Genomic DNA, 16,313 nt, shown 5'->3' with positions numbered 1-16,313 from the left:
ATGACTTTTTAATGTTTGTCTCCGAATTGAATTTCAATGAATTAACATAAATGAGATTTCATTACTAATAGTTAAAACTGTAGTGGAATCCATGTTGCCCCAATACCCTGAAATAGTTTTCATTAAATCTAATCTGACTTTATTTAGTTCCATTTTAGTGGCATTAATCCTCATCAACAACTTTATATATATGTTTACCTGTTATTTATATTGTTTAGCTTGTAAACACATCTGAAGTGTCTCCTCACCTCATTGTGACGTAGATGGTCGTTACCTCGTGCTTTGTTCACTTTGATTTATCACCCTGGTGGAACCACATTAAATTAAGATTTAAAAGCTCAGAAACATTTATACTTTCAGTAACAGCTTATAAAACTGTTAAATATAATATTTAGGTAAACTATATATAAACATACATACAAGTATGTGAACACCCCTTTCAAATGAATGGATTCTGATATTTCAGCCACACCCAATGCTGACAGGTGTATAAATTTGAGCACGCCACCATGCAATCTCCATAGACAAACATTGGCAGTAGAATGGCCATACTGAAGATCTCAGTGACTTTCAACGTTGCGCTGTCATAGGATGCCACCTTTCCAACAAGTCAGTTCATCAAATTTCTGCCCTGCTAGAGCTGCCCCGATCAACTGTAAGTGCTTTTATTATGAAGTGGAAACGTCTAGGAGTGACAACGGCTCAGCCGCGAAGTGGTAGGCCACAAAAGAACACAGAACGGAACCCGCCGAGTGCTGAAGCACGTAACAAATCGTCTGTCCTCGGTTGCAACACTCACTATCGAGTTCTAAACTGCCTTTGAAAGCAATGTCAGCACAATAACTGTTTGTCGGAAGCTTAATGGTTCCCATGGCCAAGCAGCCGCACACGAGCCTAAGATCACCATGCCCAATGCCAAGCGCCAGCTGGACTGGTGTAAAGCTCGCCGTCATTGGACTCTGAAGCAGTGGAAATACATTCTCTGGAGTGATGAATCACGCAAAACCATCTGGCAGTCTGACGGACAAATCTGGGTTTGGAGGAAAGCTACCTGTCCAAATGTGTAGTGCCAACTGTAACGTTTGGTGGAGTAGGTATAATGGTCTGGGGCTCTTTTTCATGGTTCAGGCCCCTAAGTTCCAGTGAAGAGAAATATTAGCGATACAGCATACAATGATATTCTAGGCGTCTCTGTGCTCTCAACATTGTGGCAACAGTTTGGGGAAGGCCCTTTCCTGTTTCAGCATGACAATGACCCCGTGCACAAAGCGAGGCCCATACAGAAATTGTTTGTCGAGATCGATGTGAAAGAGCTTGACTGGTCTGCACAGAGCCCTGACCTCAGCTCCATCTAACACCTTTGTGATGAATTGGAACACCGACTGCGAGCCAGGCCTAATCGCCCAACATCAGTGCCCGATCTCACTAATGCTTTTGTGGCTGAATGAAAGCAAGTCTCCACAGTAATGTTCCAACATCTAGTGGAAAGCCTTTCCAGAAGAGTGGAAGCTTTTCTAGTAGCAAAGGGGGGACCAACTCCATATTAATACCTATGATTTTGGAATGAGATGTTCGATGAGCAGGTGTCCACATACTTTTGGTTATGTAGTTTATCAACAGTATGATAGTTGTTCCACGAAATGAGTCCCTTTAGCATCCCTTTGACATTTTAAGTAGAAATGGTGAACCAATATTGCATTTTAAAAGCCTGTTATAGTAAATGAAATGCTTGATCTCTAATATAAATAGACTTGCTAAAGTGGCAAAATGCATTTAGGAATGTCCCTATGTGAACCCTCTGTGACTTCTAGGAAGATTTTAACCTCCCCAATCATTTTATCATTGCTAGTTGTTTTATTGCTTTGACAAATACATTTTGGAAGATTATTATTTATTTCATGTGATTAGTGATTCATTTTAAGGTCAACGTGGATCTGAACTCTTGTTTTAATATGATGAATCCTTCTCCTTTTGAAATATTTTTTTCAATGCCAACATTGAACATCTAATAGTCAAATCTTGGTGTAAAAGCAGGTGAGCTGGTGGAAAACTGAGCGGGTGGAGAAGAGTCTCTTACTATAGTATTATTTTAGTTGAACCTCTTGAGATGGGAAAACGTGTTTTATTCAGTTGAACGTGTTCTCTTTACAACGGAATTTTAAAATTAGGTGAAATAAAATGTTTTCATTCCAAGTTTCACGACCCAAAAGGGGCTCATTATGTGGAAGGACCCATGTTTCACTACCCAAAAGGGGCTCATTATGTGGAAGGACCCATGTTCCTAATGAAGATTCTGGAGGCACTTTTATTTGTCTCACATTTCAGTTGGCTAAAACGGTCCAGTAGGATTCTTATGACACATATCACAAGTACAGTATTTCAATAATCTTATCCACTCATATTGCTGACAGCGATATAACTGCCTCAAACGTTTATTACACTCTGAAGTGAACTGCTTAGCAGCTGAGCTGGCTTCAACGATGACCTTTATTTATGACCTTTTCTGTTTGGCCATGAAGTTTCTGAGACCACAGAGCATCACTCTGGGCAACATACACATCCCCTGCAAAGGGATTAATGTAAGAAAATAAACATGGGAAATGATTTTCTCTGGTCTGAAACGGCACCAAGAACACTGTTAGAACTCATCGAAACTTTAGACGTGTGGTATGAAACATTTGGTGTTATAGTGTTGTCCAGTGTGACTCAGTTGGTAGAGCATGGCACTTACAATGCCAGGGCTGTGGGTTCAATTCCTCTAGAGGGACCAGTATATGAAAATGTATGCACTCACTACTATAAATCCCTCTGGGATAAGAGCATCTGCTAAATGACTTAAATGAAATGGGAAAATATGATACACAGGCACTTAATGAATGGTAGAAGGGGTTTGCTAATTTGTTCTCAAGTAATGAAAATCTGGCATATTATGAGGAAGAATTTTATGAAGCCACATGTTCACTGAAAACTCAACTTGAAAAAAACAATGTCAGAGCCTTCTTATATCTAGCATTTTATTTAATGTTCCCAACACAAGAACAGAGATTGGTAGGAAGTCATTTTATACAATGTTCCCAACAAAAGAACAGAGTTTGGTAGGATACAATTTTATACAATGTTCCCAACAAAAGAACAGAGTTTGGTAGGATACCATTTTATACAATGTTCCCAACAAAAGAACAGAGTTTGGTAGGATACAATTTTATACAATGTTCCCAACAAAAGAACAGAGTTCGGTAGGAAGTCATTTTATACAATGTTCCCAACAAAAGAACATAGTTTGGTAGGAAGTCATTTTATACAATGTTCCCAACAAAAGAACAGAGTTTGGTAGGATACAATTTTATACAATGTTCCCAACAAAAGAACAGAGTTTGGTAGGAAGTCATTTTATACAATGTTCCCAACAAAAGAACATAGTTTGGTAGGAAGTCATTTTATACAATGTTCCCAACAAAAGAACAGAGTTCGGTAGGAAGTCATTTTATACAATGTTCCCAACAAAAGAACAGAGTTTGGTAGGAAGTCATTTTATACAATGTTCCCAACAAAAGAACATAGTTTGGTAGGAAGTCATTTTATACAATGTTCCCAACAAAAGAACAGAGTTCGGTAGGAAGTCATTTTATACAATGTTCCCAACAAAAGAACAGAGTTTGGTAGGAAGTCATGTTATACAATGTTCCCAACAAAAGAACAGAGTTCGGTAGGAAGTCATTTTATACAATGTTCCCAACAAAAGAACATAGTTTGGTAGGAAGTCATTTTATACAATGTTCCCAACAAAAGAACAGAGTTTGGTAGGAAGTCATTTTATACAATGTTCCCAACAAAAGAACAGAGTTTGGTAGGAAGTCATTTTATACAATGTTCCCAACAAAAGAACATAGTTTGGTAGGAAGTCATTTTATACAATGTTCCCAACAAAAGAACAGAGTTCGGTAGGAAGTCATTTTATACAATGTTCCCAACAAAAGAACAGAGTTCGGTAGGAAGTCATTTTATACAATGTTCCCAACAAAAGAACAGAGTTCGGTAGGAAGTCATTTTATACAATGTTCCCAACAAAAGAACAGAGTTCGGTAGGAAGTCATTTTATACAATGTTCCCAACAAAAGAACAGAGTTCGGTAGGAGTGCTTTTAGCTTTGCTGAACTATCATCGTGGAACATTTTACACAGCTATTTTTCATGTCTCTCCAGGAATGTTCGTTTGGGTTCAAGTCTTGGCTCTGGTTGGGCCACTCAAGGACATTCAGATACTTGTCCCGAAGCCACTCCTGCGTTGTCTTGGATGTGTGCTTAGGGTCATTGTCCTGTTGGAAGGTGAACCTTCACCCCAGTCTGAGGTCCTGAGTGCTCTGGAGCAGGTTTTCATCAAGGATCTCTATCTACTTTGGTCCGTTCATCTTTGCCTTGATCCTGACTGGTCTCCCAGTCCCCAACATAATGCTTCACCGTAGGGATGGTGCCAGGTTTCCTCCAGACGTGATGCTTTGCATTTAGGCAAAAGAGTTTAACCTTGGTTTCATCAGACCAGAGAATCTTGTTTCTCATGGTCTGAGAGTTTTTAGATGCCTTTTGGCATCTAGCCACTCTACCATAAAGGCCAGATTAGTGGAATGCTGTAGAGATGGTTGTCCTTCTGGAAGGTTCTCCCATCTCCAAAGAGGAACTCTAGAGCTCTGTCAGAGTGACCATCGGGTTCTTGGTCAACTCCCTGACCAATGCCCTTCTACCCCGATTGTTCCGTTTGGGCAGGCGCCCAGCTCTAGGAAGAGTCTTGCTGGTTCCAAACTTCTTCCATTTAAGAATGATGGAGGCCACTGTGTTCTTAGGGACCTTCAATGCTGCAGACATTTTTTGGTAACCTTCCCCAGATCTGTGCTTCGATACGATCCTGTCAAGCTCTACGGATAATTCCTTCAACCTTATGGCTTCATTTTTGTTCTGACACGTACTGTCAACTGTGGGACTTTATTTAGACAGGCCTTTCCAAATCATGTTCAACCAATTGAAATGACCACAGGTGGACTCCAATGAATAATCAATGCAAACAGGATGCACCTGAGCTCAATTTCAAGTCTCACAGCAAAGGGGCTGAATATTTATGTAAGTAAGGTAGTTTTTATTATTTTTTTATTTCTAATTGTGTTGTTCCTGGTACTTTTGGGTTGTTTGGGGTGATTAGCAAGACCCCTTGGGGGAGTCATAGGGAAAACAAAAACACTGAAAGATATTGGTTATGCCTCGTATTCCAAGGTGTATCAGACGTGTGTGTGTCCTGTTCTGAACTATTCAGCAGGAAGGTGGGGTTCTAAAAGGTGTATTAAAATGAACATGTCCATAACAGAGAAGGACGTTATTTTTTAGGTGTCCACAAGTTTGCTCCTCTATTGCCAGTAACTGGGGACATATAGCAAAGTGCATGTATGTATAGATTGTGTAGGTCTCTGTCTCTCACACCTGGGGACATGGGCTGGGAACATATAGCAAAGTGCATGTATGTATAGATTGTGTAGGTCTCTGTCTCTCACACCTGGGGACATGGGCTGGGAACATATAGCAAAGTGCATGTATGTATAGATTGTGTAGGTCTCTGTCTCTCACACCTGGGGACATGGGCTGGGGACATATAGCAAAGTGCATGTATGTATAGATTGTGTAGGTCTCTGTCTCTCACACCTGGGGACATGGGCTGGGGACATATAGCAAAGTGCATGTATGTATAGATTGTGTAGGTCTCTGTCTCTCACACCTGACTCTTCTCTTTGTGTCAGAATGGGTTTAAACGCCATCCGTTTCATTAATTTGTTCCCTCTCTAGGGTTATTGTTATTACTTGGATTACCTTATCTACTATTATGTATCGATATTGATTCATTCTTTATGCCCAGTGTCCACCCAGCACATCAGTACAAGAAGCCCCATATCTGCTGGATACACTAGTTGAGCAGGGTGACCATCTGGAAGGATCCCATCAAGGCCTTTTCATTTCTTGGACTGTGATCTCATCTTCACTGCAGCCAAGGTTTATTGTTTGGTATATCTGCCAACGCAGCCTAATTCTGGCACCGATGATACTGCTATTAGACAAGATATTTACTTGCCATGTTTGTGGGTGGAGAGAACATTAGCACCATGCAGACGAAACATTTATGATATTGATTTTAATGTGCAAAGATCTTGAATGATCTATGACCTGCGTTTTTGTATTTGAGCAACATGTTCAGCTCCAAACTTTCTCTGGGCAGAAGTTACCCTCCCGGATAAAACTGGCCTTAGATCAGTGTCAGAGGAATATGTACAGCTGTCATACCCAACTAGACAACTGTGCATTTGGCTACAAAGACCTCATCTGACTTCACAACCATGGGCCTTCTCACTATGCAGATCAGGGGTCATTTCAAGTCAATTCAGGAAGTGAACTGAAATGATGTCTATTAAAAAGCATTGTGACATTTTGGAATTTTGTTTACTTCCTGATTGAACTGAATTGTATTTCTTCCACTCCAGCACTAACATACTGGACCTGATTTCAAGTAATTAAGGGCTAAATTGAGATCACGATTAGTTGTAAATCAAATGTTATTGGCCACGTAGCACATATTTTACATATGTTAACACAAGTGCAGCGAAATACTTATGTTCCTATCAGTGCAGTAATACCTAACAATACAATACAGGCAAATCCCCCCAAATAAAGGAATTAAATATAGATCAAAGGATTGTGTAACGATTGTCTCTGGTAGAAGAAGGAGAGGACCAAGGTGCAGCGTCATACGTGTTCATCATCTTTTAATTACACTGAACAAAAGTAACAAAACGGAACAAACGAAACAGTCCTGTCTGGTGCAGACAGAGACAGAAAACAACTACGTAAGTACGGTTCTCAATCAGAGACAACGATTGACAGCTGCCTCTGATTGGGAACCATACCACGCCAAACACAGAAATACAAAACCTAGAATACACAACATAGAATGTCCACCCCAACTCATGCCCTGACCAAAATAAACAGAGACATAAAAAGGAACTTAGGTCAGGACGTGACAGTACCCCACCCCAAAGGTGCAGACTCCGGCCGCAAAACCTAAACCCATAGGGGAGGGTCTGGGTGGGCATCTGTACGTGGTGGTGGTTCTGGCGCGGGACGTGGACCCCACTCCACCATAGTCTTGGCCCACTTAAGGGGCGCCTTTGGAGCGGCGACCCTTGCTGCCGACCTCAGACTGGGGACCCTTGCAGCGGGCCCCGAATAGACGGGCGACTCAGGCAGCTCCTGACAGACGGGCGGCTCTGGCAGCTCCGGACAGACGGGCGGCTCTGGCAGCTCCGGACAGACGGGCGGCTCTGGCAGCTCCGGACAGACGGGCGGCTCTGGCAGCTCCGGACAGACGGGCGGCTCTGGCAGCTCCGGACAGACGGGCGGCTCTGGCAGCTCCGGACAGACGGGCGGCTCTGGCAGCTCCGGACAGACGGGCGGCTCTGGCAGCTCCGGACAGACGGGCGACTCTGGCAGCTCCGGACAGACAGGCAGGGACAGACGGGACTCTGGCAGCTCCGGACAGACGGGCGACTCTGGCAGCTCCGGACAGACGGGCGACTCAGGCAGCTCCGGACAGACGGGCGACTCAGGCAGCTCCGGACAGACGGGCGACTCTGGCAGCTCCGGACAGACGGGCGACTCAGGCAGCTCCGGACAGACGGGCGACTCAGGCAGCTCCGGACAGACGGGCGACTCTGGCAGCTCCGGACAGACGGGCGACTCAGGCAGCTCCGGACAGACGGGCGACTCTGGCAGCTCCGGACAGACGGGCGACTCAGGCAGCTCCGGACAGACGGGCGACTCTGGCAGCTCCGGACAGACGGGCGACTCTGGCAGCTCCGGACAGACGGGCGACTCAGGCAGCTACGGACAGACGGGCGGCTCTGGCAGCTCCGGACAGACGGGCGGCTCTGGCAGCTCCGGACAGACGGGCGACTCAGGCAGCTCCTGACTGACGGGCGGCTCTGGCAGCTCCGGACAGACGGGCGACTCAGGCAGCTCCTGACAGACGGGCGGCTCTGGCAGCTCCGGACAACAGGGTATCTCATGACTCCTAACTTTAAATGAGAAGGTAGAGACTCATCAAAGAACAGTAGCATGGGATGAAGTTCATTTCTTTTCCCCATCCACCATACAGGTCAATCGACGTACACCAACCACCCCATCAATATATCTTCAGTCAAATCCTCTGCCTTTATTTCTTGTGCCACCCCAGAAATAACCAGCCGACTACCACAATCCGTAGAAGAACAATCCCACTCCTATATATGCTTCTTCTGCTCCAACACATTCCAGATTTTCCTGGAGATGTTAAACGGATTTCCCAAGTAGCATTGATCTAAAATACTTCACTCCGACTAAAAACGAGTCTCGTGATTACCTTTTTTTCCACCACAGCTTTGCTTCTCTTGTCACCCTTTTTCTTCGCCATGGTAACCAACTCATTCTCACTTTCTGTACTATTAGCTTCACTCGACTCGATTTTCAAACAAAACCTCAATTTCCGCCATCTCCAATTCTCTCCTGGTGGTATAAAGGCGTTGACACAATTTGAATGTGCATGAATGTGCATTTACTCACCACTTCTACATGAAAATGAAAGGGGTGTAAATAGGCAGTGGAGAGATGATTAGGGAGTGGTAACAGGTGTGGAGGGAAGGGGCGTGGCCTAGGGTAATTAGGAGCAATTGGGAGTCCTGTAGGGGTGGCATGACCCTTCACAACAAGTAGATTTTTGCCAAAGATTGTTTATTATATTGACAATATATTTTGGTGACCACTCTAATAATGGAAATGGGAGGAGGTGAGATTAGGTGGGACAATTTTAGCCAATGAGAGGGCAGATACTGTGTGTTAACAACAGATAGATAGAGGACTCATATTTGTATCTGTGCCATTATAGTGTCTGTGACAGCATGGGCAGTGCCATTGAGGCTATCATTTTAGAGTAGTCAATTATATTCTTCTTCATTGGCTGATGGCTCCCAACTCATGGCTCCCAACCTGATTTCTAGTAATTAAGGGCTAAATTGAAGGTTATGATCATTTGATTCAGCTCAACCCACTGTGTTAGTGCTGGAATGGAATAAAAGCCTGCACTCCATGTGGATGGGCTGTCCAGGACAGGAGTTGCAGGCCTTTGATATACTATTATAAACTCTCAAATGTTATTCAGCAAAGTAAACTGTCATTATAAAACTGTGATTGTACATTTGTATTTTAGCAGGGCCTTGGGGGGATCGGATAGTAACTGCTGATCCAATACATTTTGTTCTGTAAAATGACCCGCATAGTAGTTGGCCTGAGACGCCCCAGAGTCTTGGATCACGTCAGCATTTCATTTTATATGATTCAATCTATTAAAATGTCAAAGCCACTAAAGTCTATATCTGGATTTGAAATGTCACATGCTGTGGCATGGACCTACAAAACATCCAGTCTTGGCTTGGTTAATTCAGATCTTATTTTCCAGGTCACATATCTCACTATAAATCTATGATGGTGTCAGCAATGTGAGGACTTCATGGTCGACTAATAAGGTGAAAATAATGTGCTGGCCTGTATCAGATCTCTCTGTGCTCCCTCTTTCAGCATGCAGTGTAATGTCAATGGAATATTAATCTAATACATTTACAAGGATAAACACTTGGATCAAATGGGGAGTTGTTTTGTTTTTCAGCTAGCTTTACAGATCTTTGGACTAACAAGTCCACAGTTATTACCCCCTGCCTAGTGACCTTCTCCAAACATGACCATGTTCCAGAACTGGGTGTCAGAAATACATGCAGCCTAAAGTAGTTTTGGATTGCTTTATGACGCTGCCTCATAGAGATGGTATCAAACCTGCTGAGCTGTTCATTAAACTCCAAGTTGATCCCATACAGTCGATGGCAGTGTTACAGGAAGCAAACTAAAGCAACAGATCATTTACAAGCCCAATATGTCCATGTTCAGAAACAGGCGAGTCAGAAATACATCCAGCTTCCACAGCAATACAGTGCCTTCGGAAAGTATTCAGACCCCTTCCCTTTTTCCACATTTTGTTACGTTACAGTCTTATTCTAAAATGAATCAAATCAAGTAAATTCCTCTTCAATCTACACACAATATCCCATAATGACAAAGTGGAAACAGGTTTTGTGAAATTTTACCAAATGTATTAAAAATAATACCTTATTTACACAAGTATTCAGACCCTTTGCAATGAGACTTGAAATTGAGCTCAGGTGCATTCTGTTTCCATTGATCATCCTTGAGATGTTTCTACAATAGATAGGAGTCCACCTGTGGTAAATTTAATTGATTGAACATGATTTGGAAAGGCACACACCTGTCTATATAAGGTCTCACAGTTGACAGTGCACATCAGAGCAAAAACCAAGCCATGAGGACGAAGTAATTGTCCGTAAACCCCCGAGACAGGATTGTTTCGAGGCACAAATCTGGGGAAGGGTACCAAAAAATGTCTTCGGCATTGTAGGTCCCCAAAAACACAGTGGCCTCCATCATTCTTAAATGGATGAAGTTTGGAACCAGAAAGACTCTTCCTACAGTTGGCCGGCCTGCCAAACTGAGCAATAGGAGGAGAAGGGCCTTGGTCAGGGAGGTGACCAAAAACCTGATGGTCACTCTAACAGAGCACTAGAGTTCCTCTGTGGAGATGAGAGAAATCCGCTTGAACTCTTAGACCACGAGAAACAAGATTCTCTGGTCTGACGAAACCGAGATTTAACTCTTTGGCCTGATTGCAAAGCGTCACGTCTGGAGGAAACCTGGCACCATTCCTACAGTGAAGCATGGTGGTGGCAGCATCAAACTGTGGGGATGTTTTCAGTGTTAGGGACGGGGACACTGGTCAGGTTTGTATGGAAAGATGAACGGAGCAAATAATACATTTTTTTACCTTTATTTACCTCGGCAAGTCAGTTAAGAGAAATTCTTATTTTCAATGACAGCCTAGAGACAGTGGGTTAACTGCCTTGTTCAGGGGCAGAAGGACAGATTTGTACCTTGTCAGCTCGGGGAGTCGATCTTGCAACCTTTCAGTTACTAGCCCAACACTCTAACCACTAGGCTACCCTGCCACCCCCAAACATACAGAGAGATCCTTGATGAAACCTGCTCAGGACCTCAGACTGGGGTGAAGGTTCACCTTCCAACAGGACAGCTACCCTAAGCACACAGCCAAGATGTGGGAGTGGCTTTGGGACAAGTCTCTGAATGTCCTTGAGTGGCCCAGTCACATCCCGGACATGAACCCGATCAAACATCTCTGGATGTAGAATAATACTGAATACATCAAAACTATGAAATAACACATATGGAATCATTTAGCAACCAAAAAAGGGTTAAACATATATTTGAGATTCTTCAAAGTAGCCACCATTTGCCTTGATTACAGCTTTGCACACGCTTGACATTCTCTCAACTAGCTTCACCTGGAATGTTTTTCCAACAGTCTTCAGAGAGTTCACACATATGCTGAGCAATTGTTGGCTGCTTTTCCTTCACATTGCGGTCCAACTCATCCCAAACTATCTAAATTGGGTTGAGGTTAGGTGATTGTGGAGGCCAGGTCATCTGATGCAGCACTGCATCACGCTCCTTCTTGGTCAAATAGCTCTTAAACAGCCTGCAGGTGTGTTGGGTCATTGTCCTTTTGAAAAACAAATGATAGTCCCACTAAGTGCAACCAGATGGGATACCGTGATCTGTTTCACCTGTCTTTGTGACTGTCTCCACACCCCTCCAAGTCTCGTCCATCTTCCCCAATATCCCCTGTGTATTTATACCTGTTTTCTCTGTGTGTCTGTTGCCAGTTCGTCTTGTTTGTTCAAGTCAATCAGCATTTTGTGTCTCAGCTCCTGCTTTTCCCAGTCTCTCTTTTCTTGTCCTCCTGTTTTTGAACCTTGCTTGTCCTGACTCTGAGCCCTCCAGCCTACCGCTCTGCCTGCCCCTGACCCTACCTGCTGACATGTACCTTTGCCCCCCTCTGGATTAGTGACCTCTGCCTTACCCTGACCCTGAGCCTGCCTGCCGCCCGGTACTGTTGCCCCACCTCTGGATTAGTGACCTCTGCCTTACCCTGACCCTGAGCCTGCCTGCCACCCGGTACTGTTGCCCCACCTCTGGTTTACAGACCCCCGTCTGCCTTGACCTGTCTATTGTCTGCCCCTGTTGGATTATCGTTTAATCAACGTGGTCTGCATCTGGATCTTACCTTCATACCTGATAGTAGTAGTCAAAAAATTATAAAAAGTAACACAATAAAATAACAATGACGAGGTTATATAGAAGGGGTACCGGGTCAATGTGCGGTGATACAGGTTAGTCGAGGTCATTTGTACATGTAGGTATGGGTAAAGTGACTATGCACAGATAATAGACAGAGTGTAGCAGCAGTGTAAAAACAAATGGGGGGGTGTCAATGTAAATAGTCCGGGCGGTCATTTGATGAATTGTTCAGCAGTCTTATGGCTCGGGGTTAGAAGCTGTTAAGGAGCCTTTTGGTCCTAGACTCTGGTAACGCTTGTAGTGCGGTAGCGGAGAGAACACTCTATGACTTGGGTGACTGGAGTCTTTGACAACTTTTTGGGCCTTCCTCTGACACCGCCTAGTTTAAAGGTCTTGGATGGCAGTAAGCTTGTCCCCAAGATGTACTGGGCCATACGCACTACCCTCTGTAGCGCCTTACGGTTGCCATACCAATCGGTTAGGATGCTCTTGATGGTGCAGCTGTAGAACTTTTTGAGGATCTGGGGACCCATGCCAAATCTTTTCAGTCTCCTGAGGGGTAAAAGGTGTTGTCATGCCCTTTTAACGACTGTCTTGGTATGTTTGGACCATGATAGTTTGTTGGTGATGTGGACACCAAGGAACTTGAAACTCTTGACTCGCTCCACAACAGCCCTGTCAAGGTTAAAGGGGACCTGTTCAGCCCGCCTTTTCTTGTAGTCCACGATCAGCTCCTTTGTCTTGCTCACATTGAGGGAGAGGTTGTTGTCCTGGCACCACACTGCCAGGTCTCTGACCTCCTCCCTACAGGCTGTCTCATCGTTATCGGTGATCAGGCCTACCACTGTTGTGTCATCAGCAAACTTAATGATGGTGTTGGAGTCATATTTGGCCACGCAGTCATGGGTGAACAGGGAGTACAAGAGGGGACGAAGCACACAATTCTGAGGGGCCCCAGTGTTAAGGGTCAGTGTGGCAGATGTGTTGTTGCCTACCCTTACCACCTGGGGGCGGCCCGTCAAAAAGTCCAGGATCCAGTTGCAGAGGGAGGTGTTTAGTCAGGTTCCTTAGCTTAGTGATGAGCTTTGAGGGCACTATGGTGTTGAATGCTGAGCCGTAGTCAATGTAGTCAATGAACAGCATTCTCATATAGGTGTTCCTTTTGTCCAGGTGGGAAAGAGCAGTGTGGAGTGTGATTGCGATTGCGTCGTCTATTGGGGCAGTATGCGAATTGGATTTGGTCAAGGGTTTCCGGGATGATGGTGTTGATGTGAGCCATGACCAGTCTTTCACAGCACTTTATGTCTATCGACGTGAATGCTATGGGGCGGTAATCATTTAGGCAGGTTACCTTCACTTCCTTGGGCACAGGGACTATGGTGGTCTGCTTGAAACATGTAGGTATTACAGACTCAGTCAGGGAGAGTTTGAAAATGTTAGTAAAGACACTTGCAAGTTGGTCCGCGTATGCTTTGAGTACACGTCCTGGTAATCTGTCCTGCCTCGCGGCTTTGTGAATGTTGACCTGTTTAAAGGTCTTGCTCACAATCATCCGGAACAGCTGGTGCTCTCATGCATGCTTCAATGTTGCTTGCCTCGAAGCATTTAGCCTTTTATGGTAGGCTCACGGTACTGTGCAGCTTGCGGCTGTGATTTCCCTTAGTAGTCCGTAATAGTTTTCAAGCCCAGCCACATCCGATGAGTGTCAGAGCCGATGTAGTAGGATTCAATCCTGTACTGACGCTTTGCCTGTTTGATTGTTCATCTGAGGGCGTAGCGGGATTTCTTATAACTGTCAGAATTAGTGTCCCACACCTTGAAAGCGGCAGCTCTAGCCTTTAGCTGGATGCGGATGTTGCCAGTAATCCATGGCTTCTGGTTGGGATATGTACGTACGGTGACTGTGGGGACGGAACCTATTCCAGTCTGTGCTAGCAAAACAGTCCTGTAGCATATCATCCGCGTCATCTGACCACTTCCGTATTGAGCGAGTCACTGGTACTTCCTGCTTTAGTTTTGCTTGTAAGCAGGAATCAGGAGGATATAATATGGTCAGATATACCAAATGGAGGTCGAGAGAGAGCTTTGTATGCGTCTCAGTGTGTGGAGTAAAGGTGGTCTAGAGTTTCTTTCCTCTGGTTGCACATGTGACACACTGGTAGAAATGAGTTAAAACAGATTTAAGTTTGCCTGCATTAAAGTCACCGGCCACTAGGAGCGCCGCTTCTGGATGAGCATTTTCTTGTTTGCTTATGGCCTTATACAGCATGTTGAGTGCGGTGTTAGTGCCAGCATCGGTTTGTGGTGGTAGATAGATGTCTACGAATAATGGTGTGGTCTACAGTTTACCATGAGGTGCTCTACCTCAGGCGAGCAATACCTCAAGACTTCTTTAATATTAGACATTGCGCACCAGCTGTTATTGACAAATAGACACACACCCCCGCCCCTCGTCTTAGACGTAGCTCTCTGTCCTGCCGATGCACAGTAAACCGAGCCAGCTCTATATTATCCGTGTCGTCGTTCAGCCATGACTCGGTGAAACATGATATGTGACCGACCTGCTCAAATCGGTCTTATGAAGCAACATCTGAAATTGTGTTTTTTTACATTGGATAAAAGTAGATATTCAGAGCTACAAAATGGTATACCATACACCACATTGTTTTTAGGAACAATGGGACAGTAATTCTGCTTTCAATGTTCATTAACTTGTAATCTCACTTTTGTGAAAATGGCCTTTGAATGTTTTGGTACCTACTGGAGAGCTCTCCTTTGTCTACACCCATTCAGCATTGTTCACACCCTCTTAAGCCAGCCCCACCCACCTGTTTAAGATTTCACATGTGAGGTCTTGTGCTAAACAGTGATTATTGTAGTAAAGATTAAGACTAAAAGTGGTAAAAGTAGTAGCCTACAATAAGGAAAAATTCCAGGTAAACAGAAAGTGTCCAGATAAAAACATTGTATAAATATTAGATGAAGCTTACCCAGACACACTTGTCTAAATTGATGGGTCATGTGAAAGAAATGCTATAACCCCCCAGCAACATCTTGCCAAGTGGATGGGTCTCTATAGAAGGTGTAAATGGTACAGCCAAATGGTTACTTGCATAGTAGCAATATCAGAAATATCAGAAATCGATAGTGTCAATATAAATATAACAATATACAGTATGTACAAGAACAATATCAATAACAATATCAGTGATAGATGAGGTAGTTATATGCATACAATCAGTGGTAAAGTGGCTGAGCAGCAGGAGGGTGTTAGGAGAGTCATGTGAATAGAGGCACTGCAGATAGTGCTGATGACTGGTCTGTCAGAACCACACAATAACAAGGGAATCTATATTTGACTAAACTCCCTGATCTTCTCAAAAACACAAGTTTGTCTAGCTGTGTCCAGTCCAAGTGGTGCTCGTACAGGCAGACCATCTACGGGAGGAAGGATGTTAGCGTTGCGCAGCAAATGAAAGCTGGTCCTGACTAGGTCCGAACGCTCCTTGGTGACAATAACACCAGGCTCCAGAGCATCAAAGCTGTAAAACAGGAAATAACAAAACAGAATGTAGAAGACATTACAACCTTCCACAACGTCAATTCACCTCCCAAGTTTAGTTAAGAAGAATAACCTCATACAATGCAATGAAAATGATATTCACCTGAAGTGCTGCTACTGCTTGAACTGTGGCAGCAGCCTGAAGTACAGAGTCAGGTGTTGTTGCCAGCCATAGCTTTCCACCAGCACCGTACCATCCTCCAGTCCAACCAGGATGTTGATCCCTGTCACAGTGCTGTCCTTCACAACACCAGAATGATTATTTATCCTGTATTTATCCTAATTATCCTAGTTACACTTTGTAGTCAATTTTGACACTAGAGTAAATGTTCCTGACTCATATCATGCCACACGTTTCCCAAAGGAGAAGTTGGTTTTCAAGGGCCGTCGACCGACCTTTAACTGCTGCTTTGGTAATATCCTTGACCTCTATGGCAGCTGTTATATCTGGGATGACTGAAGACCTGATG

The 16,313-nt window shown here is 44.1% G+C and overlaps 1 protein-coding gene across 1 annotated transcript in view; it reads right to left on the bottom strand.

Moving 5' to 3' along the window:
- LOC127931979 (myosin heavy chain, fast skeletal muscle-like) overlaps positions 1-253 on the bottom strand; it is a 14,877-nt gene extending 14,624 nt beyond the window's left edge. Inside the window, exon 1 of the mRNA XM_052526135.1 lies at positions 249-253. Within this exon, the coding sequence (XP_052382095.1) occupies positions 249-253 (5 nt within the window). The remainder of the gene's footprint in view (positions 1-248) is intronic.
- Positions 254-16,313: the final 16,060 nt, after the last annotated feature.

This window comes from Oncorhynchus keta, chromosome 10 (genome assembly GCF_023373465.1).
Source record: "Oncorhynchus keta strain PuntledgeMale-10-30-2019 chromosome 10, Oket_V2, whole genome shotgun sequence".
In the NCBI taxonomy this organism is placed as follows: Eukaryota; Metazoa; Chordata; class Actinopteri; order Salmoniformes; family Salmonidae; genus Oncorhynchus; species Oncorhynchus keta.
This window is presented reverse-complemented; position numbering and strand designations above follow the sequence as displayed.